At 49.3% G+C, this 26784-nt stretch overlaps 1 protein-coding gene across 3 annotated transcripts in view; it reads left to right on the top strand.

Moving 5' to 3' along the window:
- Window positions 1–26784, top strand: part of LOC125948826 (nephrin) — a 135708-nt gene that overhangs the window by 78390 nt on the left and 30534 nt on the right. For all 3 annotated transcript variants that reach the window (XM_049675289.1, XM_049675291.1, XM_049675288.1), the window contains exons 3-8: window positions 2016–2148; window positions 6982–7184; window positions 10663–10776; window positions 11121–11324; window positions 19217–19368; window positions 26003–26147. In XM_049675289.1, coding sequence (XP_049531246.1) covers window positions 2016–2148; window positions 6982–7184; window positions 10663–10776; window positions 11121–11324; window positions 19217–19368; window positions 26003–26147 — 951 coding nt within the window. The remainder of the gene's footprint in view (window positions 1–2015; window positions 2149–6981; window positions 7185–10662; window positions 10777–11120; window positions 11325–19216; window positions 19369–26002; window positions 26148–26784) is intronic.

The raw sequence follows: 26784 nt of genomic DNA, 5'->3' as shown, positions 1-26784 counted from the left end.
TTTGGCAAACATAATTAATCATCCGATGCTGCGATGACAGTTTGATGATGTTTCCGTGATTTAGTCATTCATAATTGAAGCTCGCAAGCACGCTCTCGGTTCGCGAGTTAGTCAATTTGCAAATATCATCGAGCATTCATTCGAGTTCGCATTTAGAATATTCGATAATCCATTTTCATTTAATGTGCCCGTGTCAAGACGCACCAGTAGCAGCAGCAGCAGAGAGCTTAGTTAGAGCTCTTCTTCTATCGAAACCGATGCTTAACTGCGACAACAGGATGGTACGGCTTGGTGCTGGTGAACTTAATTACACGGACAGCGAAAACGAGCGAACGAGTGAAGGGTGGAAAGGGGGAGCGGCACGCCACGAATTCGTTTTCGTTTTCCCGTTGCCGGCACACAAAAAAAGGGCGCTCCATTAGTGGAGCTGGAAAATTAAATTAATTTACAACCGTATTGTCTCTGCGCCAACACTACTACAGCGCCACCACCACTGGGGGATGAAGGGTGGGAAAAAGGAATCCTTTCACAATTGCCAAGACAAAAAAACAACACTAAGAACACACACACAGACACACACTCTGCGGAACCATGAAAATGAAATTTGCACTTACATCACTCACTAACGAAATGCACGAGACATAGGAGGGGCTGGTCTTGGGGTGGAATGCAAAGAGAGAGAGGAGAGGAGAGAGAAAACGTGTTCTGGCATGCCAAAGTGATCCGCACCCGCCCCGGACAACAGTCCTGTCCAGGGCCCCGGGGTTGTCTAACCAGTCGCGAGGCGTGCGAAGCATGCGCTCCGTCTTCGCTTCTCTTCGGTTGGTGCGCCACCGACTACTGCGGACACTACTCTACGCTCGTGGAAACAATCGAGGCCGGGCCGGGTTGGTTGGGCCGTGCCGGTGGCAAGGCGTCGAAAAACGGTTTTGAATAAGTAATTTGCCTTCCGACGACGAGGCGCACGTCAGCAGTCGGTTTCAGGTCCATGCTGGTCTGGTCTGGCCTGGTCTGGTCCGGGCTTCGAATATGGTTCTCCGCTGGAAAGGACTGGCTGGCCCCCGGACTGGTTGGTTACGGTCACGTGGTGGTGAGCGGTGACCGAGACTTCCGCAGAAGCGGCTAATGAATAAATGACTTAATGACAGCCACGTTCAATGCATGCGTGATGCGCCCTGGAACAACACATCTTCACTCCCTCCACTGCTGCTATTGTGTATTCAAGGACCGAGTACAGCAAGAGAGAGAGATGAGAGAGAAAAAGATAGAGAATGCTCTCAGTGTGCTTGTTGTAGAGAATCAAAATCAATGTCTTCCCATTACTCTTGACGCATCCTCGCGGTGAGCAAAGAGTTACTTCGATTTACTGCGCAAAGGATACAATCCGCAATGCATTCTCACAAGCTGTGGTCCGTCAAACAAATAGCAAGCGAAAGCTATTCCTAGGTGTTGGACCTTGCCTTTAGGAAACGATCTAGTATTCCTTTTTTATTTTTTCTTCCATTCACAGACCGATTGCTTTCACTGAGCAAAAGATCTGCAACTGCATTTTAATGATCCAAAGAAGCAAAACGGAATCCACGGACCGCTACTTGCTTTCATCCGTATCTTTCATCGGTAACACACCAACAAAAACTTTTCACGAAAGTGCCTTTTAAGTGTCGGTCCCGAATTGCTACTAGATGCGCTGTGACCTGCTACTGGAAGTTGAATGTTCCAGCGCCACGAACTCCTACGTAGTCGCAGGAACGTGAACGTGAACAGTGAGCAACGTTGGTTCCATCGTACGCCATCTTCCCGAGTACGGCCAATTGGTGATGATGATAAACGGTGATCGGGTTCGGATTGGTTCCGGAGGCGGTGGGTCGGGGGCATGCAATAAATTTAATTTATTTTCGTTCTCGTTCGCTCCTCGAGTTCATCGAATCTGCACTGCACTCTGTAACTGCATCCTTCATCCTTTTTTCCATGGTATCCATCTAATGTTTCTCTCTCTCTATATTTGTCTTTCGCAGCACCGCTTCACTTCTCCGAAGCCGTCCAGGGTATGGTCGGTCACCTGGAGTGCAACATCACACCGGCAATTAGCGGTGACCGGGCGACGCTGGTGATGTGGTACAAGGCGGCCCAAACGATTCCCTTCTACGCGTAAGTACAGCGTTTGTGTACAGTTTGATATGTAAAAAGGGATGCAACCTATCTAAACATGATCTTTTTAAATGTTGAATAACTCCGCCATTTTTAAGCCGTTTTTTTCACAATTGAATCATAATTAAACGATTATTTTCAATGTTCAGAGCAACGTTTTCAGCACGTTTTTTGACGTGTAGCGAACCACGACTAAATAACGTTTCGGAAACTGGCCTACTTGTCCAAATAGGTTGAAAAATGAAGGAATTATTCAACATATTTAAATAAGTCATGTTTAGATAGCGCACCCTCTATCTTATGATCAATTTTCTTTATCTCTATTTCGGATAAATTCACTCTGGGAGAGCTTAAGGTTGCGAGCACCCCAGCATTACGTGACTCAGTTTGCACCGTAAACGATGTATCGGTACAGGATATTGGATCACATTTAATTGAAATACAATGAAGTTACTCAGTACCTCAGTTCCCTGTCTGCTCGGGATCAGTTTGCTATTGTTTTTCTCCGTTGCTGTACATTTTTTAAACGTTTTGCGTTTCTCCGGATCCGGTTCCGCTTTAACTTCGTAACGTGAGCTACCAGGCGCCTCCATCTGCACCAAGGGGTTTCAATTGATTGAGCTGCTGCTGCTGCTTGGGACGCGGTGGCGAGTGGAGAGGGGGAGGGGGAGGGAAGCCTTTTCGCATCTGTTGTTCGCGTTCGCGCACGAGCACTAAAACCATCCACCATGGATGAGGGATCGCTTTACATCGGGCAACCGCGCCACATGTTTCCAACCCGCAGCCACATCCCTCTTGGCATTGTGTGGCTTCGAGCGCGGGCCGAGCATTCCGAGATTGGTTTCCTCTCGAAATCGAAGGGACGTTGTTTTCATTTCCGGCATTTTTCCACTTCAAGTACCACCGTCCCGTGTCTGTGTGTGTGTCTGTGTGAGCGTAAGGCCTAACAGTTGAACGAGCTCCAGCACCACCAGCAGCAGCAGCATTCCACTCCGTAGGCCATGGCCGGCCATAGGACATTGTTTTCAATACCCCGGCACGGACCGTCATACCGAACCAATTGAGCAGCAGCAGCAGCAGGCACAATGGCGCGCTGGCGGCGCCTTTGTAGGTTATGTATTTCTCTTTCATTTTCCTTATTTTTTTCTGTTTCCCTCCTCTCCTTTTTTTTTTGCTCCATTTTCCTGCTGATCGAAGCCATTTCCGGTCGGTCCGGAGGCCCTTGGCGTGCGCTCACCCTCTCGAGGGAAATCGGCCAAGCGAATGCGGCGTGTGGCGGCGATACCGTTGGCCGCCAGCACCACCACCACCACCACGTCGGCCACTGCAATGAAGCAAAAATAATAAATAAATAACGATAATTTTTTATTTGCTTCCCGGTCCCGGACCGGATCGACCAGATCGGCCGACCGGCTGGCCAGTCGGTCGCTCGGTCAAGTCGTTGTCGCCTCCAGCGCCACTGGCGTTACTGACCTTTTGTTCCCTCGACGCTCCGGAAGCGGATTTCTGATAGCATAAAGAAAAATCATCAGAGAGTGAGAGCGAGAACCAAACAACGACAACAACGGCGACGACGACGAGGAGCACGAGGAGGAAATAAAACAAAAAGCGTCCCAACCCAAGGGAGCGGAGGAAGGGAAAGGACGGTCGGTGGGAGTAATCTGGCATGAGTGAGTGACCGTGCGATCGGACCGTGTATTGGCCTCAGGATAGAGAAAAAAGGGGAGAATGGCCCAAGTGGTGCCATGGCCGTGGAGGGCTCGTGGGAAAATATGAATGTTCCAATTGGCCACCGAGTGACCGAGCCAAGCATCGGGGGGGAGGGCCACCAGATAAGACCATGTGCGCTCCCAATAGCCTCTCGCCTCGGTTCGTTTTATGTATGTGCGCCTTCCAGGAGACTATAAGGGGTGATGCATTATGGAATGTTCGTCGTCCTCCCCCTTTTTGGTTTATTGTAGTGTGATGCGCGAGCACCACAGGCACAGTGTCCTACCGAGCATTTGCGGTTAGACATTTCCTCGGTCGTGAAAAGTTGTCTCAAGGGAGTTAAGGGAGAAAAATATAAATAAATTAACTAGAGTAATGCTTTATCTAAAATATTAAAATTGTAGCAAACGCTTAACGCGATTGAGGAAACGAAATTCACGAAGAAAACACTCAAAGGGTTTTCTCGCGGCATAAAAGCGTACATAAAAAAATATTTTGTTTTTATTTTCTTGCAAAAGAGATTTCCCCGAAATCTTAAAATCAGTTGCAGAATGTAAATTACCTCCGACGTAAGGCACTACTGTAGCAGAGTGTCCCCCGCCAGCAGGCCGGGAATGGCCAGCCGAATACATAAATAGAAACATTCAAGAGGGAACCCTTTTTTATGGATCGCTGCTTCCTGCTACGAAACGTACAAAGGCACCACTACACCCCCACCACCCCTTCACACACACACACACAAACACCGGATACGAGGTCATAAAGGCGAGCTTATCTGGCCACCAGCATCTTGTGAAAGGCGCGCGACGGTTCGGCTCGACTCCGAGAATCATCCTGGAGGCCCCAAGGATCGTTACGCTATTTGGCAACCGGAAGCGGGTTGGCCGCCACCTCTCCCTAAGGCTCCTCCACAACCACCCTCCCTTCCCTTCGTTTGACATTTGTTTCTATTTTTTGTTTCCGACGCGTCGCTTCCGGATCCATTCTTCTCCAAGCCCGAACGGGGTCATAGCTGGTACCGAGCGCGGGGTTGAGGGAGAGGGATGAGGGGGGTGTGGTACCCGGAATGGATTTAAATTCATTTTTATCCGATTCTACTCACCCCACAAAAGAAATCGTGAGCACGGCAGACAGGCTGGAGGGAAGTGGGTAGAGGGACCCTATCTTGATCTCGGTTTGCTTACTGAGCGACGGAACGAATGGCTTCTTTTGGTTTTTTGGCGAAGGGGATGGGGGTTGGCATTTGATTTTTATGAAACACAGCGCACCTTACAGCCCCCCTGGGATGGGGAGGGCCGGTTGTTTTAAAGCGAACCAGGTACCGGCGATAGGATCGCTTGCGCGCGGTCATAACCGGAACCCCGAGGCCTGAGGCAACCGGAATCGGAATTGGTGTGAATCATAAATGAGCTCGCGATCGATCGCGAGTACTCGCGGCTGGCAAGTGGCTAATGTTGCTGGTAATGTCGCGATTCTACGCAACGATAACGTAACGTTCCAAGGGAACCGAAAAACGGTTCTCGGTTTTAACATTTTGCGAAACACCGAAACCGAGCACATAAGAAGCATAGGAATCGTTATGCTTCGTGTGGGCGAATTAAAAGAAATGTTTAATCTCGATTCCGGAACCAAGTCCCCCCGTTCACAGCGATAAGGGGAGTTGTGCTGGTAACGCCATTTATTACATTTTTTTTGGCACGTTTCACATTTTCTATTTTCCGCGAAAGAAATAAAAGAGAAATTCCCCTACACTCTGTTCCATGAATTGTGTGTGTGCCTGTGCGTGCGTGTGTGTACCGCATGTACTTGGTCGTGTTTTACGAGAGTCTACTGTCTACTGGAAGCCCCCTTCCCTCCCCGACACTCGAAGACGTGCGCGAAGCACATTTGATTTGAGGAAGATGAAACGACGTCCGGATTTTATTACTCTCCTTCCTTCGGTGCCGAAATGAACTCAACATCACCACATACACATTGTAGACCACCCGCCCAGCACCTCTCCACACACAAAAACTCCGCTTGAACACTCTCCCAACGTTCAGCATGGTTTGTGTGGCGTCTCACGTGGCTTTTGCATGATAAATGAGTGCGTATGCTATACCGGTAACGGTAGCGGTAGAGGTAACGGTAACGGTAATCAGTGTCATAATTTTTCACCCCCGACCACACACACACACGCGCGCGCTGGCGTGTTACTTGGAAGATACTTAACTTTGGACCGCTAGCACGTGATTCCGTGAGGCTTTTTGGAAGAGCATTCCGAGGATACCACAAATCGACAGAAGTCGACCGTCGTCGTCGCCGTATCGAGAGCACGTGTCACGTCGCACGCGCCCAGAAAAGCCCACGGGAGCGTCTCCTGGACCTCTCATCATCTCATCGACTTTCATTATTCTCAATTTGTGTTTTTGATTAACTTTTAATGAGAACGTAATTCACCGAAGTGGCCAGGCAGGCCGCCAGCTTTCACCAACCGTGGCGTGATTTGTCCTCTTCCTCCCGAGACACCGGGAAAACTCGACGCAACTCGGACTGGACTGCGCTGTTGCTGCTGTTGCTGCAAGGGAGTTCTGGAGATTATGTTTTTCATTTTATCGCCATCAAATTATTGCCAACGGCGACGGGCAACGGAAACAAACAGTACACCAACCACCACCAAACCAGTTCATTGGCTACCCAGGTCCAAGTAGACTGGAGTTTGGTTTGCCCAGCAACCAACCAACCAACGAGCTCGCCTGCTCGGAATAGATTTTGTGCCGCCGCCAAAAAGTGCCGCCGGCCTTGTTGGCTGCTTGCTGGCGACGCGCGAACGTCGAGAAGTCAATAACTTCAATAAGTTTGCTGACGAACGCCAGCAGGAGGAGCTGGAGGAGGAGGCCTTGCCCTCGGGCGGAAGGAATGTTGAAGTTTGGCCAGAGCCAGTTTTCGTCTGCTTCCGGAGGTCCGGGACCTCCAGGCCTCCAGGGCGGGAAAGGGGCCGGGCAGGATGTTTTACATTTTGAATCGTTGATGAGTTTGATGATCGTTGTTTGCTGATTGCTTTTCTTTGGGCTTTTCGCTGCCATCGCACTCACCTCTTGCTCTTTCTCTCTTTCTCTCTTTCTCTCTCACACACACGCACAGGTTTGACGCGCGGGACATCCGGGAAGGTTCACACCGTAGCTCCAACTCGTCGTTCGATGGGCGAGCCAACTTCTTCCCGAACCGGACGCCAGCGATGCTGGAGATCCTTCACACGAAGCCAACCGACAGCGGGATCTACCGGTGCCGGGTGGACTTCCACAAAAGCCCCACGCGACACTCGCGTGTCCAACTGACCGTGATAGGTAAGTTCCAGCAGACCAGATCCCCAAAAACCATAGACCCAAGACCCACCTAAGTCCTCACCAATTTGCCCATCGTCATCATCCTACCATTGGCCGGCATATCATTTGTCAAGCTCCTCTCCTCGACGAGGCGACCTCAAGAAGCGCCAGCGACCTGAAGGAGCCTCTCCAGAGTGCGGAATTAGGGATCAGTTTCACTCATTCACTTTCAATGACCAAAGACGACGACGGCATGCAATGCATCAGTCATTGTGCTACAAATGCTATGCAGAACGTGGCGCTCTTGTTGGCGTACTACTCCAAAAACCCGGAACCTACTTTCAGGTTCGGTACTTGAGCTTGGTTTTCGTTGAGGTTTTGCGTCGTTGAGGGGCGTCGCAGAAAATTGGGCATCGCATGAGCAAGGAAACTAGAAAATACTCTCGACTCGGTCCCGGGTCTCGTAGCATAAGCTGTAGGTGTCCCTACAGCTCTTTGTGGTGGTTGTCTGTCTGTCGTGAACGCAGCTGCAGTTGCAGCCAGCTGTGCCTTTGCGCTTCTTGCCACCGTTTGCCATCGTTTGGAAATTCGGGGTTCGGCGAGACCGGCACCAGCAAAAAACATATGCTTCTCGCCGAAGCTCAGCCGAAGATGCCAACATAAATCAAGCCACCCAACAGCAGCCAGCCAGCCAGGCAGCCAGCTAGACACTCCACAAAAACCACCCTCTCTCTCTCTCTCTCTCTCTCATTCCTAGGACGAGCATATTTTGACTGGGAGACACACAGCGAAACCGAAGAAACCACTCGAAAAGTTGGTCCTCCTCCGTGGTTCATCTCGTGTGCCGCTCACGGTTTTGCTATTCCGCGCCACCAAAGTCCCCGTCGGAGTCCCCCGGTCGGTTTTTGCAAGAAGTTTGAAGATGTAGCAACCGAACGGAAAGCAGGGTGAAGGACGCTCCGTTGCGTTGGTCTTCGGATGCGTCCTTGCGTCGGGGTGCCGGATCAGGAGCAGGCGATTCCCTGGTTTGGTTCCAGGTTTGGTGCAAGCGAACATCTCCTCGGAGTTGCTGCTACCCGAGAGTGAGGTAAATTCAATTAAGTCAACAGAAGAGCAGAGAAAGAGAGCGAGAGAGAGCGAGAGAGAGCGAGAGAGATCACTAGCAGAACGGATCCTGAGTACGGTTTTGTGCTTGCACTTGCACAATCGGTGCACCGGTGAAACCACCCTGGATGCGGTGATATGCCTCCGGCAGGATCTGCCATCGATTGCAGCAAGAGGAAGCAGGCGAAGCAAGCGGAAGAAGGCTTGTTAGTGATGAGAATGCTTATTTAAAATTGCAACAGTTTCAATTTTGTGGTCCTCCGCCGGTCCTCGATGATCCTCTCTCGAGTGCTCGGGAATGCCATCCCGGGGCATTGAATCATCCCGGGGCTGTGAAGTGCCCGAGCACACACACACACACGCGCGCACACTGCTCGTTTGGACAGCAGGCAGCCAAGAGGCAGACAATGTCTATACATAAAACCCCGATTTGAAAGAATCATTTCTCTCGCTCACCGCCACAAGAGCGCCTCGTCTCGTCGGTGGAGGTCTTTATATTTTATGCAAAATGGCCACCGGTGATGCGATGCGATAAGAGATGTGATGCACATGCAAATTGGATTATGGTGTAGGCGTAATGGAGAGAGCGTATCAATCGCCAGAGGAACGGATTACCCGATTCCGATCGGTCAATCCTGGTTGGAGCAGCTGCATACCTTCCTGATCCACACCGGATCCTTGAGGCACTGGAACCTGCACGGAAACACCATTTATCATCGAAGATGCAGAGGCGTATTATGGTATGCAACCGATGCGCCTGCACTCATCGAATTCCAGTTCCAAAAAGGGGAACCTACACCAACGAAGTGGTATTTTGTTTTCCCATTTTTGCTACCAATGGCACGCATTCCAAATGTTTTGAACTTTCAACCCCAACCCCCGAACCAGTGACACCGTCGCGTCTCCCTTCTCTCTTTCTCGCAATTTATTAGACTGCAATGCACTCGCACACGATCAACATTCCTGTTGCTGTTGCTGTTGCTGCTGTTGCTGCTAACGCCCACTAACGGTGCATTTGTTGGCCACAAAACAAAACGCAAAACAAACGTCCGGGATCGGGGGGACAAGCACACAAAACCCCCATCGCCACAACCTCAGCATAAGCGCCGAGCCCAGTGAGCGCATAATTTATAACTGCGGTGTAACATTCCCGAATGACAGCGCGATCGGTGGAGGAGGGGGGGGGGGGGGCATCAGAACGGGAATGTTTGGTTGGTTGCTACGAGCCCTCCGAGACAGATGCAGGCAAATGTGGTTGGGTTAGGATGGCCCCCTCTAAAGCTTAAATGAGAACTCGAAATGGGGTTGAGGGTGCAAGATGAAAATGTCGAAAAACTGACTGGCACTCTGGGGGAAACGCACACGGGAAGCTTGTCTGGGCGTTTTGTAGTAGGCTCTGTAGCTGTCTCTCACTTTGACAGTGCCACTGCAATGCTGTCTTTTTCCCATCCCCATGATGATGAACATTAGTACGAATAGCAGTGACGTAAGCAAGTGCGGTTGGGGGTGAATTTTTAAATTTCCCAATTAATTCCATTCCACCATTTGCCGATTCCACCATTCGGCCACCCATTTCTGCAACCCATTTGGAGTGAATTCAAATGGAGCATTTGGGGACAGTCGCGATCCAAGTAGTCCACACCATTTGCATCCATTAGTTGCGGTTCACCGAGAGAAAGAGTGAGAGAGCGACATCAAAGCAACCACCAGGCGCCAACGTCAGTTTATCAAGCGGATAAACAAACCCATTTTGCGTTGAATAACTAACTCTCCTTGCTGCGTTTGTGGTGCGCTACAGAGACATCGGGAAAGAGGAAAACGGACCTCCCCATCATGCCCCAGACCCCGAAAATGCAACCCTCATTTTGGAAGGGTGTAAATTTATTGCAGCCAAATGTCACCGACCGGACCTGCCCCGTAACCGTAACCGGGCGACTCCCGGGGCCACTACTCTCTCTCTCTCTCTGTTGCTTTACTCTCCCGGTTTTGGTTTAGGACCGGGATTCGCTTCGCTTGTTTATCTGTGACCGCACCGGCCACTGGTGGGGTGTGTGTGTTGGTCGGTGCAATTGCAGTCGGTTTTTCGGGGCTGGGCTTGTTGCTTTGACACTGTCCTTCTCCCCTACCGATGCCCCATTCGCATTCGCTGGTGTGAAGAAAATTGATGTTACAGTTACGTCGTCGTAGCAAATGTTGTTTTCGGTCCAAGGCGTCCGAAGGCGAATGCGAATTCCTTTCCTTGGCTCGTGAGGGGAGGGACAGACGAGCGATTGCCTCATTGCTTCTCCATCATGCCACTTTCCTCCTCTCCTTTTACCGACGTGGCAATGTCGGAAATGTACTTTTGTCACCATAAATGTTCATTAACGTTTCGTTGTCGTTACTTCCGTTGTAGTGCCTCCGGAGAAGCTGCTGATAGTGGACGAGAAGGGTTCGCACATCCGTCACTACATCCTGGGACCGTACAACGAGGGTGCCACCATCAACATTACGTGCATCTCGACCGGAGGTAAGCTTTAACGGCAGTGAGGAATGATAAAGTATTTCGAATTCCCGGCATCGAGCAGATGAAGTCCTATTCACGAGGCGTTCCGGGAATCTTTTGGCATTTTCTAATCGAGCGCATAATCGTTGCAACGCACCGATGAAGCACTAATCGGATGAAAGTGCCACTGCCGATGAGGTGAAGCGAAGAATGATTAGCATTTGTGGAAGTCAGCGGCACTTCGCTTTGATCGGGATTGATGCGGATTGGACAGGCCCGATGGTGCCTGGTTTTGATCTTTTCATCTAATAGCCTGATTTTTCTATGCTCTCTTCTTCTCTCTCTCTCTCTTTCAACCGTTTCGACAGGTCGCCCTTTGCCGAAGGTTCAGTGGTGGTACGATAATAAAGTCATTAACAACACGTCCGTGGTGCTGTCGGACAAGCGTGTCAGGAACACGCTGGTGCTGCATCGGTTGGAGCGAAAGCACCTGAAATCGGTGTTCACCTGCCAGGCGGCCAACAACAACGTGACGAACCCGATATCGGCCTCCATCACGCTCGACATGAACCGTAAGTATATACAATGGAGCAATAAAGTGATTTTACAGTAGGAGAAAAACAGCACCAAATGTTGAAATACCTAATTAAACAATGTATAGACAAAGTAAAAAATAACTGTAGCGTGATATGTTTTTGACCAAGTGTTTTCTAAATTCTTTTGGCCAGTGATTGAGACCAGTTTATGATTCTTTAACAAGAGTTTCTTTTTATTTCTAAAATTCGTCTGTTTTTCGTGGTCTTTAAGTATTTTTTGCATTTGCAAAATAATGCCATTTTGACAGGGAAGGTTTTTTACAAATTTTTTATGTAATTGTAGCCGCTCTCAACCTTTTTTTTTCATTCGTCATTTCCACTTTTTAGTTGCCTTTCTTATCGTGACATAGTTTTATCATGACCCAGTACTACGATTGGCTACGATCGATTAATGTGTCTTTGTTGGATCAATCAACGATGGCTTTAAACGAACTTACGAGAGATAAATCTATTTTTTGACTTTAGTTATCATTTATAAGCGCTATAAATAAGTTCGTATCAGTCATTGCTTTAATTTTAAAGGAGATTTACAGTTGAAACCACACATAACGATGCATCCCTTATCAGTAACTAACAGACCATATAGAGATTATGAGCGAAATCCCCAAAGTGCTCACTTCTGGACAATTAAACGCCCAACAGGTATCTCCCTAGTGGTTTTCTTACCCCTTATTGTCCTTTATCGGACAATTTATGCAATCCGTTCCAAGCACCAAACACAGCAAACCCCCCCCGCCTTCTACGAATGCGAACGCGAGAGCATCAATTCAGATCAAAAGTCACATTGCTGCGAGTTCCGCTGCTATCCATCTTCACCCGGAGCAACCGGACACTCCCCCGTGACCACCGTCCACTGGTGACTGGTGTTTGTAGCCAGTCGCGAGGTCTGTTTAGCGAACTGACACCGGTTCACTAACAGCAGCAGGTGAACCTCATCGGTGATTTATCACCACCGCCACCAACCGGCGATTCTGAACGATCTGACTTTCCACGACTCCTTCCACGACGGTAACCAGAAGCCACTGGACATCACCCAAGGGACACTTATCGTTACGGGTGTCGCCCGCTACCTGCGTCTCCTCTTCGCGTCTCGTCTCAAAAACGGTCACCGATATGTTCGATGGTTTTAAGCTCGACAATACATGTTGCGAGCAACAAAAAAAAAACCACAACTACGACGAGAGGTGAGCAGAGGTGAGAAGGAGATCTGTTGCAGCAACGGTTGGCATCCGTTTCTTGTCGAACGGTCCCCGGTAACGCAACAGGAAAAGGGTGTTCCGGTTCCGGTTCCGGATTTAGCGAGAGAGAAAGAGAGCGCACGTGGAGTGAGCGGCACAATCGGGCACAATGAATCACCGACGATGAGTGTGTCGGCGACGGTCAAATTGGGGATGAGCGCCGGCGCACTGGCCATTTATCATTGGTTTATTTTACAAAAATCCCACTCCCCGGGACTTCGACTTCGATACGGAATCGCTGCAGTTGAACTTTGATTTGCCAAGGGGACCTCGCGGAACTGTTCACGCTGTAGATGGCCATCGGGAAGTCAGGGATTCGATGGGCCATAATTCAACAATCCGTCCGGTATCCGGTGCAGGCGCCGTTCGTTCGTTCGTTGGTTCGTTCGTTGGTTTAGAAGAATGGTATTGGCGAGTTTCAACAGAGAGTTCAATAGCCGTGGCCACACGGAGCGAAAATTTGCGCGCAAATTTACAAATTAATGCCAAATCGTTTACGCTTCGATATGTTTACGTGGCCGGGTTGAGGAAATTAAAATCGTTTTGTGGAAGAAAAGGATTGAACACACTAGCAATGATCACTATCTATCAATGTAAACCACAAATAGAACATATTGCGAGCCCTTCCGTTTGCAAACAGCTTTTACTCTAGGTTTTACGCTCCACGGACCTATAATCGTTTGACAGCATGTAAACGGCAAGCGTAAATGTTTTGGCATTAATTTTTTCGTTTGCGCTAGAGTTTTCGCCCCGTGTGGCCACGGCTAATGTGTTTCTTTCCCCGACTTCTTTCAATTATGTTTGACCGTTCGTTGTAGTGACGTTCTTCTAGCGCCACGACAATCCGTCATGCAATCGCACACTGGCGTTAATGGTTCAACGGAGAGCGCAAAAACCCGCCAACAAACGTCACAAAGAGCTTCGAGCTTCTTAGAACTCTACTGGCTCCTGTCGTGTATCGATATACGCGTTCACTCAATGGAATGGATCGCAATAGATTGGTTCTTCAAAGAAGTCCAAGTCCTTACAAACCGCAACAAAGACCCGCGGTCCATCGAAGCATGAAAAAGTGACGCTCTCTTCTCTCTCTCTCTTCTCTCTCTCTCTCTCTCTATCGCTTCCTCCCCCTTGAAATGGCGGCTCCGATTTCAAGCACCATGGGCACCGGCCTTAATCGTAGTGAAATCGTTCGTCACTAATTGATGTCGCCATTTAGTCGCGGTCGCCTTGGCGCAGCAAGGAAGGACTCGCTTTGTTGTTCGCGGCATGTGCTACCACAGCTTGTGCCGGTGGAGCTGGTGGTGTCACTGCTGGGGTGGGGAGCTCCATTTTCTTCTTCTACCACTTCGCCGTCGCCGATCGCCGATAAATGATTACTGGACTCGCTGCAGGGACTCGGCTGCGACCGCCAATCGCCAAACAGTGCTTAATGGCTGTTTTTCTTGCCGCGCGCTGAACGCTGTGGGGCAAAGAAAGAAAAGCGAAAAAGCAAACGATTCTGCGGCAAATGTAACGTTCCTCTACTCCGAAAGCCCGGAGTGCTACGTCAGGGACCGCGCCATGTGCTAATGCCATGGTCTGGGAAATGCCTGACTAATGGACTTTCACTTAAAAATTCATCTCCAATTCGATTGGCGTTTCGAATCGATCCGGCGGTTCGTTTCGATTGTAGAAGAGAGAGAGCGAGAGACTGTGTGTGTGAATGTGAGGGAATCCAACGAACCATCGCAATTGTGCCAGGGACCAACAGCATTAGCTCACACACTCTCTCTCTCTCTCTCTCTGTGTCCGGTGAACTCGTTATCCTTTTTACAGGACCTGTTGTACACACAAACTGGAACGGCACAAGATGCACTCCATCTTTCCTTCTTTTTCTTCTTCTCCTCCTTCGGTTCGCTTTTGAAACTCGACATGTTCTCGACCACAAACCTTCCCTTGGAGCCCGGTTGATCCCGGAGATCAAGCTGCATATTTTTTTGCCTTCGGTTCTATTGGCCCTTTACTTTTCGAGTTTTGTTGCTCCCAGCTAGTGGCTATTCTCGTTGAAGGAACACACACACACACATACACACACACACACATACACACACACACACACACACATACATGTCGGCTCTCGGTTCGTCTGCATGGTAACCGAGTTTGTCGCAAGTGCACACGGTGGTGTGGTCACACTGGATGCGTCACCGGCAAAAGTTGTTGATAAAGTTGTCCACTTTGGAGCCAGCGGACGGTGGAGCGGTCCAGCAAGGGCTCGTAGCTTCGGGCGGAGGCCAAAATTCAATTACTGTTCCACTTCGACGGTCAGTAGTGTTCCGCTGCATATCCCGCAGCGATGAAAATTTGTTCCACATTCCTTCCAAATGCAAAGTGTCCCAGGGCGCACCCGCGTGTGTATGTGAGTGTGTTTGCATCCCTTTAACATACCCTCGCCCCGCTCCGCTTTCCACAATCGCACTTTTCGGTTGATTCGCTCGGAAAGGAAAATCAAATCACTCGCCATCATCTCGCCATGTATCGCTGTTGCAGCTGTTATCACGACTGCATGACTGCATGACTGCTGCTGATGCTGCTGCGGTGCAGCACCAGGTCATCCTTCATCCGTTCCCTCTCTCTCTCCCTCGCTCTTTGGTTTTCTCCGTTTCTTTCATCAAAATTCATGTTTATTTCCGGTGGTTTTGACCGGGCGAACGCTGCGGGCAAAAATGCAAAATTGCATCGCATTTTTATTAGATTACCGGCACCGTGGCGCCGCGAGGAGGGGACACTCTACCGGTGACGGTGCAACATATTCGGGCCCTGACTTTGCAACTCATCAGCATCAGCGGTCATCCAAGCCCGGGAGGTGTGCAGGGTACGAGAGGATCTCTTGGTTTGATTACAGGAATTTTGCGCAACACTTGTTTACTTCGGTTGCATATTCGGTTTTCATGAATGTAAATCAAACAATTTTTGCGGTTTTTTTACTGTTTTTTTTTGTCTTTCTCCCTCTGCAATATGTTGTCAACAACCGGTAGTGTGATGTGTGTGTGGAAGCAGCATGTGGTGGTTATTAGCTGCGAGCGTGGATGGAAGGATGCATCCAATTTGTTTTCTGTACTAACCAGCAGAGTGTTATTCGATTATGAAGTTGATTCATCAATTGACAGTTGCTCTGTGGTTCGGATTGACGTAACTTTAGCAATCTGCTCGCTTATGATCAAAGCAACCGCTTGCAATTTTATGGAACGTCAAAATAATCAAAGCATTGTCGATTTCATCACAAAAAACTCTGAAAAAAACATCCTTAAGCTAAAAAAATCTTAATATGACCACATGACATTTAAAGCCATTCAACATGGCTGGTCTTAAGTATCGAAACCAAAATGAGCCCCGAAATGACATCAACTTAAAATTCTAATCCATCGATCGTTCTAACTCCGCGTTCCTGTGACCTTTCTGGCCTTTTTAACATCTCATTTCACGTCACCCCGGAGCCAAAGCATTCCCAGCAATTGATTGACGGCAGTAGCTCTTATTTTCGGAAACCGCATCCTTACTTTCAAAAAACGATAAAACACTCCCGATTTCCAGTCCAGGCCAAGGTGGGCGACCTCGCCTTCGTCTAGCAAATGTTGGCCCGTGAGCTCAACCGAATCGATGATTAATTACCTGTCAGTAGGCCGCGGCGGCCGCAGCGCTCGAGGATTCTTCCGGAACCGGAAGAATCGGCGTCAAAAAATCACACTTCAACAAATTAATCCCCCTCCCTTGACACCACCATCACCACCACAGCAGGGCTGCTGCATCTGACAGCTTTCAATTGGCCGGGAAGATTGCGTACCGTTCCCTTTGGCACATCATTTGAACGGTCGATTTGCGGAACTGCCGCAACTAAACTGCTTTTCCACCTAATTAGAGCCGCCGGATGGTCGCCGTCGTCCCTCGTCCGGGCCGGGGTGGGTTGCGAAGCATTGAATTATGATTATGGGCGTGCTTTAGGGGCGAATCATCGAAGCATTTCGCGCCACCACCCCTCCAGGTGATGGTTATTTAAGAAATTAAACTCGGCTGGCTACAGGTGGCTGATTATGCGGTGTTGATGATGATGATGATGCTTCTGCTCGGCTTTGAGTTTTAAATACTGGATTTTTTATTTGATTCCAAAAGCAAATGGATTCAGCTAATATGAAAGCAACACCGAGGATGAGGTTATGCTACTAGATGCAAGCATAATAAAATAGAATTCAATAAATTGCCAAAAAGTACCGACCACCCAACCAACCAACGGTTAAGCCGTAAAGTGTGCCAAATGACAGACCTGGCACACCGAAATCCATCCCCGAGCTTCCCCCGGATCGTGGAGCGAAGCATAATGGCATTAACGGTGATATCGCTTTCGCCGACGAACCGCCAATCACTTCGGGCGCCTTAAGAGCCCCGGTGTCGGTGTGGCGGGGCGGGGAAGGGGGGAGGTTTTCAATTCGGATTCGGGATTCGCTTCCGCCGATCCATTTTCCATTATCGAGTAGTGCTCGCCGCGGCTCACAGGCGAGGCACTCTCGCTTTATTCCATCCGTATCTCTCTCTGTGCGTCCGGAAGTGGCAGACGGAAGAGTCCGGGGGGTGGCAGAACGGCAAAGTTTCACGCTCGCCAGTCAAGGGCCAGTTCCTCCCCGGGGCCGGGACTGGGGCCAACGATGGCGAGGGAGATGGAAAATTGATAATTTAATTGACTCTGAAAGCGAACTTCCCGCTGAGATTTTATGCTTTTATTAAATAAATTTTTCAGCAGCAGCATCAAAGTTTTCTTTCATCATCCTCATCATCCTCATCGCCGCCATCATCATCATCATCATTGCCGTCATCAACGGTCGGACATGATCCATCTCGTGCATCAATGTTGCTTCGTCTCTCTCTCTCTCTGTCGATTTCTCATCACCAAATGAAGAGACACAATGAATTCATGACGTAGGGAAAAGTTTTATTTCCTCGCCATCCTCTCGTCACTCCTTGACTGCTGGAAGCGGTCGTATCACTTAGAGAGAAGCGCAGACATGAATCAGGGCTTGTGGGGCTTGCGAGGAATTGAAACTTTTTGATGTTCTCGCCGTCGCCACATATCGGGATCGGTGGCTTGGCGCGTGACCCAGCATAAAGCGAGCGTTCGTTTGGAATGAATGAGTTTTATCGTTGGTACCGTCCGTTGTGTGTCTCTTTTCGAGTGAAAATCAATTTTCCTTCTTTTCGTTGGTCCTTTTTTCATATTACATTTATATGGATTCTACTTCCGATTGCCTCGATTGCGACGCTCCGGGCAATATGAAGCGATAACTGTCAACGATAACCTGATGACCTATTTGCATTCGCCCCCTCCCGGACATGCTGCTCTCATTAAAACGAATTAATTGGCTGTGACTGTGCGCGTGTGTCGAACCATTTTTGTTTTCTACTTTATTCACCTCGAAATCAATGCCTCGAAAGCTTTAACATTCGAATCCGGCATTAAGCCAATTCGGGGGCGAAGCTTCATCCAACGGAATTGATGAAAGCTTCATCCACCTGACTCTCGATCTCGGGGATTGGTCTTAAGAGGCTACTTCCACCGCCATAAGCCAAACTGTTCGATTTGTTTCAAAGCCCATCCGCTCATCATCATCATCAGCATCATCATCGTCGCCATTTGGGAATGGGTTTCCCCTTAGGTCCCCGGACAATCGTTGGAATCCTCGCACATTATCCTGTCTGGGGAAATCCGTCTCGCATGGAATCACGGGATCACACGGTGCTTGCACACACACGCGCACACACGCACCGAGACATATCGATAATCACCTTTCACATCAACCTCAGACCACCGACCAACCGGCGGTTCGATGAGCAAATGATCCCCACGAGACGAAGACCCTTGGTTTAATATCCGATTAATAACGGACTCCGATCCGATGATTGGGCCCCGTGACGATGGTGACAGCCAGCCGCGTACCGCCCCTGGGGTGGTGAGCCTGAACCGGATTGGAATCGAAATCGGATCCACTTGCGAACGAAAAGTGTCCCCGTGGGGACGAACTAAGGGGTTTTCGCAAGACGCATGCGATGGCGCGGTGTGCGCACTGCAGAGGTTTTTGGGCTAATGTCAAAGTGCTTCTCGCTGCTCGCCGGACGGGAAATGGAGTGGATTAATCGGTAGCAGCAGCAGCAGCAGCAGCAGCAGCTTTCAAATCCCCAGCACCGAAAACGGCCGAAGCCGAAGAAGTGTCCGCATTCCAAGGGTGGGGGGTGTTCCGGAGTGCCTGTTCATGTCATGTGGTTTCGGGCGTTTGAAGTTTCATCTCTCGAGTCTACCGTGTCTCTCGTGTCTTTCGTGTCTGTCTGGCTGTCTGCTGCTTCGAGAGCAGATTGGATTAATACCTTCCGGATTTACCGTCTACGGCATTGGTCTTGTCTCTCTCGTCTCTCTCTCTTTCTCTCACACACACACTCTCTAATGTCTAAATTCCTAAAGTGATCCAGCCATTAATTGAACTCGGAGGTTTCGGATTGGTTGTTGAATGTTTAAATGAAATAGTATAGTTCGTCGCCAACATTAAGCCTCCCACCCCCCACACTAATTCTATCCCCCGTTTCCGTTCTGCTTCTCCTTCTTCACAGTACGGCCTTTATCGGTGCGATTGCAGGGCAAAAACCGTCCACTGTCGGCGAACCATACGTACGATCTGCAGTGCGAGGTGCTTGGCTCGCGGCCAGCACCAACCATCACCTGGTGGAAGGGCAGCACGCAGATGCGGGGCCATCAGGAGACGGTAAGTCGTTGTCTTATCTGTTCCAGGATATCTGCGCTAGCGCTGCGCTGGGTCTGCCGTATGTGTGATGTGCCGAAAAGTTGTGTGTTGCTGAAGAAGGTCAACGCCGGCTTTTGGGGAATGATTTTATGCTGCATATCTTTTCGGTTGTAGCATACGAGAATTAATTAAAACGGATGTCCTGTGTGGGGTTCATACAAATTTCTCGCTTTCGAATTCCAAAGATTTACACTCCAAAAATCACAAAACAATGTTAGCATCAGCGTTAGGAATTTTTAATAGAAAATAATTCAAATAAGCAAATTGGAAAAACCTCAAATCAAATCGAAGCACACATTGCGTTGCTACCGTAAATGTTCTACCTTTCGTGGAACTATGCAATCCGAATTTCCGAATAAATCTCTTTCCAATTATTCATCCGGAAGCTCGGGCAATCGTTCCACGAATACCGATCGTTGTCAGCTAAATTATTGTGCGGCTTAATTTACGAAGCGCATTTTGGAATCGCATTTCGGTCCAAAGGTCCTCGGAAATCAATGCCTCCTCACCTCGCGAGCATTAAAAATGCAGCAAATGAAAATGTGTGCGCTCGTAGGCCTTAACAATACTTGCCTGACTTGCTGATCCTCGGCCGATGGTCAATGATGATGGGAGGTCACGGAGCGGGCGTTTGTTGCACCAAACCGGTCCCAACTGGTTTGACTTTGATGTGGTTAGTGACCTTCCACCCGCGGGATCACCGGAATGTCGTGCTCGCGGTGATTACATTACATCATCATGATTTTGTATCATTAGAGTTGAGTCACGGTTTGGGATGTGGGCGTGTGTGGGGGGAGCTGCGGTGTCCTGTGCCACTCCCGATGGTGCTGCTGCTGCTGCTGCTGCTGTGGTGACGGTTCGTGCAACCGCGGAAAACGTTCGCTACAACATCATTAAACATTCTCGAGCGGCATGCCCACGATGGCACGATTAAAACGGGCGGCGGCCAGACCGCAACGGCGGAAGTGCAACGCTTTATTGTCATCCGCTGTTTGTACACATGACGTATGTTACAAACCCATTTTTTTTGGGACATTTTTTCCATGTTTTGCATCCCACGGGCGGGATTTTCATTTTTTGTTTACCCTTCAACGACCGTGACCGTGGAGTTTAGAAAAACGCTCCACCATTTTATCACCATTTGCGGTAAGCACACTGCACCGAGTGTGTTGCAAGTGAATGCAAACACCAACGGCCTCCTCGCCCTCCCGAACCCCCACCACCACCATCACCCCCAGCAGAAGGCAAACCAGAAGGTTGGCCAATATAGACTGGCGCACCCGATGGACTCTACGGAATGGTTTGCGGTTGGCATCGAGTGGCGAGTCGAGTGGGATGGAATTGAAATGAAACATAAATAAAGGGCTCGTTGGGCTGACCATCCACACTCCTCTCCCCTCCCCCTGCCTTTCATCGTGTGTTCCGTGCTGTCAGCAACACATTTGCTCAACGTCGCTCGGTTTACGCTGAATGCTGAATTGCTAATGATTTTGTGTCACGGAACAGCGGCAAAAAATAAAAACCAACGGGAGGAAATGGATTCACCGTATTCGCCTGTGGTTTGCAAGCGGCAGGAGAGGACGCACCAGAGAGTGAGTGATGTTGCTTTAAACATGCAAGATTCCTGTAAACGGCGCCATTGTTATTACATTGTAGCGCTGTAGTTCGCGCAGCAAAACAGCAACGCGTTTAATAGGTTTATTAATGGAAAACATTTAACTACATGATGTAATGGTGATTGGTGGAATGTTTATCGGCTGCTATTTAATGCCGCGCCAGATCGCTGCCCTTTTAAGTGCTTTGCTTGTAATACTAGGGGCGTAATTAAGCTTCTGTGCTTTAAACAAGACACAGTACTGGCGACCAACAAGCTGAAATCATAATGTTGTGCCATACAATAATCGATCAGAATATTGTTCATTAAGGTAGAACAAAAAGGAAACATGCATGAAAAAATATCAGCTTTTGTGGCAAAAGGGATTTGCATTCAATGTTTAACACAAATTGAAAACAAAAATTAAACGCCACAGTTTGCATGAGATACAACATTAAACCCAACAAATCTGCCATTTTAAAATTTATTTTAAAGCTCTCGAATATGAAAATGATTTTTTGAAGCTGTGGATATGTTTCCACACAATTAAACGTTGAGGAGGAAAATATGTAAGCAGCTGTCGCAAAAATTGAGTCAATCGAGACAAAGAGAGGTTTTGCAGAATGAATGACAATGATTCAAGCGTCATTCTGTTCCCCATTGAAAGTATGAACACAATTCCTGCATTTTGCAAGCGAAAAAAGTTGCTTTTCGTTTGGCGAAACATAAAAAAATACGAATGGAAACGCTATCGACAATGGATAATTATTTTATTTAACTCGACATACCGTCATACTGGAACACAAACCACGATAAAGCAATACCGTGGATCAGAGCTTCATTAGTTTGTCAAATTGGAGTTGCATTGCACTTAATTGCATTTTCAGCTTATGCTGGATCAAACGGTGCAACCGACAAACCGCAAGAACTGAAGTGCATTCAGCAGAGTAAAACCTTAACCAAACCATCGTACTACTTAAAAACCCTCGACAACCACCACAGAGTTCGTGTTTGCTTCACCTGCTCACAATCCTCGTTGACACCTCTTGATCCTTAATGAACCCGAGGTGGCTAGGCTTCCTCAATTTGGATCCCCTGGATTTTCACGGCTTCGATCAGATCTAATCCCATCGCGACAAGCCGCGCGCGCCTGCACGCGGGTATTAATTTGTCGCGCGTGAAAAGATGTTTTGAAAGGACGCAATCATAACGGTTCGCTTACCACTCGCTGGCAGGTGTAACAGGCCGATGGCAGCTGGTCGACCTTTTTCTCGAGGTTTTTTTTTTGGTTTGTTTTCATCGAGGCCCCAAAGGCCCCAAAAAACGCCGACCAACCTCTAGCTGGGATGGTCGCTAAAACGGACGCTCCACGGTGGCGGTACGGTGGGAAATGGGCCTTCTGTTCCTGCAGAGAAGGAGCAGACGGGAAACTGCCAAGCCCACACTTTACGCTACATCACTTCTAACGCCTATCCAATTAGTCCTCTTTTTTGTTGTTGTTGTTGCTGTGCTGCTGCGCACGATCCCAGCGATCCCATTGTCTGGTGTCTGGTAAGCGGTGAGAGGTGTTGGTGGTGGCAGTGCTGATGTTGATGATGATGATGATGATGGGAAGGAAGGTGGCAGACGAGCCGGATTCAACACGTTGACCCGTTGCGGTCGACGCACCGTCACCGTCGGTGGTTAAAATAATGATTTCAATTTTCAATTTCCGTTTCCACGCCTGGCGCCGGTGCAAAAACCTGGTGCCGACGCTTCCATCCCGTGGTGCGCCAGGGTAGTGTGTGTGTGTGTGGTTAGAGATCGTGTGCCCGAGTTTCAATTATTCAATCCTCACTACAAAACCATCTGTGGAGTGCAGTTGGAATTTCATCGAGAGCGCCATCTTTAAAGTGAATTGAGCCTACATGGATTATCTTCTTTTATTTTTTTGGAAAAATATAATCTATTTGATTAAGAAACATCTCGTGACAGATGGTTGCCACAAACGTGACTTTCCATACGAACAGCTTCCCGCTGCATTTGCATAACTACATTAGCATAGTAATTTAACACCCATCAACCCGGGAGAAGCCGGTCGGCCGGCACATGTAAATGAAACTTGTAACCCAATACTTGTCACCGCTAATGCACCCTTCTCACGGTGTTGTCACTGATTTCACGCGACATTTGATTAAAAAAAAACGCAGAAACTCAGAACCCGGAAGGCACGAGGGAGAGAGAGAGAGAGAGCACATGATACATAATTGTCTTTACACCGTCGCTACACGGAAGCGCGCTCCCGGGAATTGTCATGTAGCCTTATTTTGCATAAAAATGCGTCCCATTTTCCTCCGCCTCATTCCGCATTTTTCCGCTTTCCATATCCACCGGCTGCCAGACGGTGCACAGTATGTGTGTTTCCCTTTTTTTTGCCAAGAGCATGGCTCCTTACTCTACCGCATTTTGTTGTGCCTTTTCCTGTGCGCCTACCTGGATTGACAGCTCATTGCATTGCATTGCATGGCCGTCGTGGACTGCTTCTCTTTTGCAGCCCCTAAGTCAACGGAACTGTCAACGCGTTTTCATCCCGCATCTGTTGACGCTCACCCCCCTTCCCCTGCAGGAGCAACTGCAGCAGCATGTGACAAGACGATGGGCGCGCACATGTGTGTGTTTGTGTGTGTGTGTGCTGATAGCGCAGCGCACCATTTGCAGCTAGCCAGCCAGCCACATACACCGGAAGTCGCAGCATCCATTTTCACGATGTTGCCGCTCCGTTTTGCATTAGCATGCAAAATGGCGCCCAAACGCTGTGAGCAACGGTGTGCACGAAGAAATCAGTGCCTCGGTCAGGACGGGAACAACGGGAAGGGATGGCAAAAATGCACCAGAAGAAGGAAGGCACACCAGGACCCCGGTGTACCGGTTGCCGATGTATGGGAATATCGTTCCTACCTCAGCAGCAGCAGCAGCAGCAGTAGCACGGGGAAATGAGAGAACGGGGCCGCGGTCCGCATGTTCCGCGCCAGGTTTACTCGGTAGCGAGCCGCGTTCGCTGGTTGTGGTGTTGATAGAAAATTGCAATTTGTATGCAAATTTCGTCCCAATAATAACAATAATAATACCAAATTTATTACATTGTGACACCCCCTTCGACCGGCACCGGGAAAAGGCTCTGCTGGATGGAGTCAGGAACGGAATTTTCACGCGCGCGCGCGCTCCCGTGTGATCGTTTGTTCTAACGCTTTATTTGTCTCTCGGTTCGCCTGGTTTCGCGTGTTCGTGGAAAAGCAAACCCCAAAAACCACACACACACACAGACAACGATACGAACTTCCGCGTATTAGCACATGACCAACCAACACGCCGACGAACCATAGGGAATGTTGCAGCAGCATTGTTGTGGCATCGGCATTGTTGTGGAAGAAGGGAAGAGCGGTGATGGTATCAACCAATACCGAAAACCACAACACATTCATCAGGAATGGCCACAAATTCCGATTATGTAGTGCCGTGAGAGGGTGAAAATCCGCCAAAAGCTATGACGTCACGATGAGATGAGACGATGTTATCAATATTTGAATATTTCGTGGTTAAAGTTCCCCAACTAACACTCCAATGGCGAGAAGCGTGTCCCCAGGTACTCCAACACTCAAGCAACTGTGTCAAGTAGTGCACTTCCTTGAAGAGAGAGAGAGAAATTGTTCCGGCCCACTTTGATTTTGTGCCTGGTCACGGAAAATACTTCGTCCGGATCCTTACTTCTGAAGCGGGATCTCGTGCTAATGGCAGATTCAAGAAGGTCCCAAAAGCCTATCTCCCAGAGCCAGCGAAAAAAAAAGGGCTACGCTTTTCCGGCGCTTTCCTGATCGTAGCGGAGCTGATAGGAAAGTTGGCTTAACCAGCCACTCCTGCCCACACACACACACACATACACACACCGTCTTCTCCTCTCGGCTGGACACGTCTCGACTTCTCCTTCCACAACAACGGGAGCTTCTAGGCGTTGGCGGTCACAAAGTGTCATCTCACTTGACCCGAATGGGACCGTGGCACGAACACAAGGTCCTGGCAAACATGAGCTCATGTCCTCCTCCTGCTCAGCCTGCTCCTCACCTGTACCAAGCCAATCAGGGGCGGCAAATCAGACCAACCAAAAACGCTCCCTCCGGAAATTTCCTCCGGGGGAAGGAACTACCTAGTGGTAGTGATGGTGGGCGGTGTAGGTGGTGGGCGGTGTGTACGTGATTAGTTTTTGGGAGGCGTTATTTATACGGGATGAAAACGGTTTTTCGGGGGGCTGTTTAACGAAGGTCGTTAGCGTGTCTTATCGTAGTTTTGCGCTTTCCAACAGTAGCAGTAGTAGCACCTAGAGGCAGCAGCAGCCGCAGCCGCAAGGTGAGCAGCAGTGCTATGGATGGTGACCGGCAACCAGCCATCGCGGATGACGGATGGGGTACGGAGTGACTAATGGGATAGATGGGCTTTGTTTGTGGAAATGTAGCTCCGCGCCGTGCTGGATGCTTTATCCTTTATCCAGCGCTTTGCCCAGCCGGCACAAATATTTGTTTCTTCCCGGAGTGGTTTCCGTGGTGAATGTTCCTTTGAAATTTACCATCCCTACCGGAATGCCATTAAGTCGAAAGTCCAACCGACTTGCTTCCTCTCTCGAGAGAGAGAGAGAGCTCTCGCATGCGTCATCATCGCCAACATCCGAAACCCAATGACCCAGAAAATGGCATTAGCATGATGGTGCTGATGCTGAGCATGCTTCTCAGCCGATGATAACCCGTGCCACAGAATTGAGCTTCTATCAGCAAAATTATCCTAAAACAGAATCTCATAGTACTCGTCTGAGGTGCTCTCGTGAGGATCTCGATAGCGCAGCGGGCACCAACGACGCTGACAGGCACACACATACCCACACGACCGCGCTCTAATTAGAAAGTGCATATGTAATTCTAATCTATCGCTTCGCTTTAATCTTAACTCGTCTCTTCTCGTTCCCTGTTTCTACAGACTGATCCGGATGGCAACATTACCGTCTCGATACTGAGCTTCCGGCCCACCATCGACGATAAGGGCAAATATTTGTCGTGCCGTGCGGAGATGGCCGTCATCCCGGATGCGGGCAAGGAGGATGGCTGGAAGCTCGACATCTACCGTAAGTACTACCGCCCCTATGTGTGTCCTCCTCCCCTTTAGCGCTTCCCCCCTCATTTGACACCAATGCCGTGACGTGCAGCAGCAGCAGCAGCAGAGCGTTCTTCCGCTAGAGGGCGCTCATCGCCTGTCATCGCGACGATGGCTTCTTCGATGCAGAAGAAAAAAAGTGAAATGAAATGATTAACCACGGAGTGCATTCTGCTGGCGAAGCGATGCTGGGGCTCCCTTCGACAGGGAGGATTTCTTAGTTTGATGCGTTAATCCTGACCGTCGCGCTACTGATAAAGGATGGAGATAATTAAAAATTCATTACCGCCCATCGCGCATGCCTTGTCACTCGTGGCGAACGTCCGGGACGCCCGATGACGGTTCATGCTGTGCCATGCGGCTCCTTTACCGCCTGCCGGTATCCAGTTATCCAGTTACCTCCGGAGTCTTGCCGTAAGTTCTTCTGAAGACGTTCCTTAGAGCTCCGGAATCGAAGCAACTCGCCAGCGTGGCGCTTACAGAGTGTCAGCAATCGGCCCCCCACCGGTGCTCGCCACCCAAAGCCACTCAGTCACGCGACGCGACTGCCTTTTGCCATCTGTTTTGTAATGTTTTGACCTTCCACCAGTCGCCAGTGGCCACGCGGT

Source organism: Anopheles darlingi, chromosome 2, assembly GCF_943734745.1.
Source record: "Anopheles darlingi chromosome 2, idAnoDarlMG_H_01, whole genome shotgun sequence".
Taxonomy (NCBI): Eukaryota; Metazoa; Arthropoda; class Insecta; order Diptera; family Culicidae; genus Anopheles; species Anopheles darlingi.
This window is presented reverse-complemented; position numbering and strand designations above follow the sequence as displayed.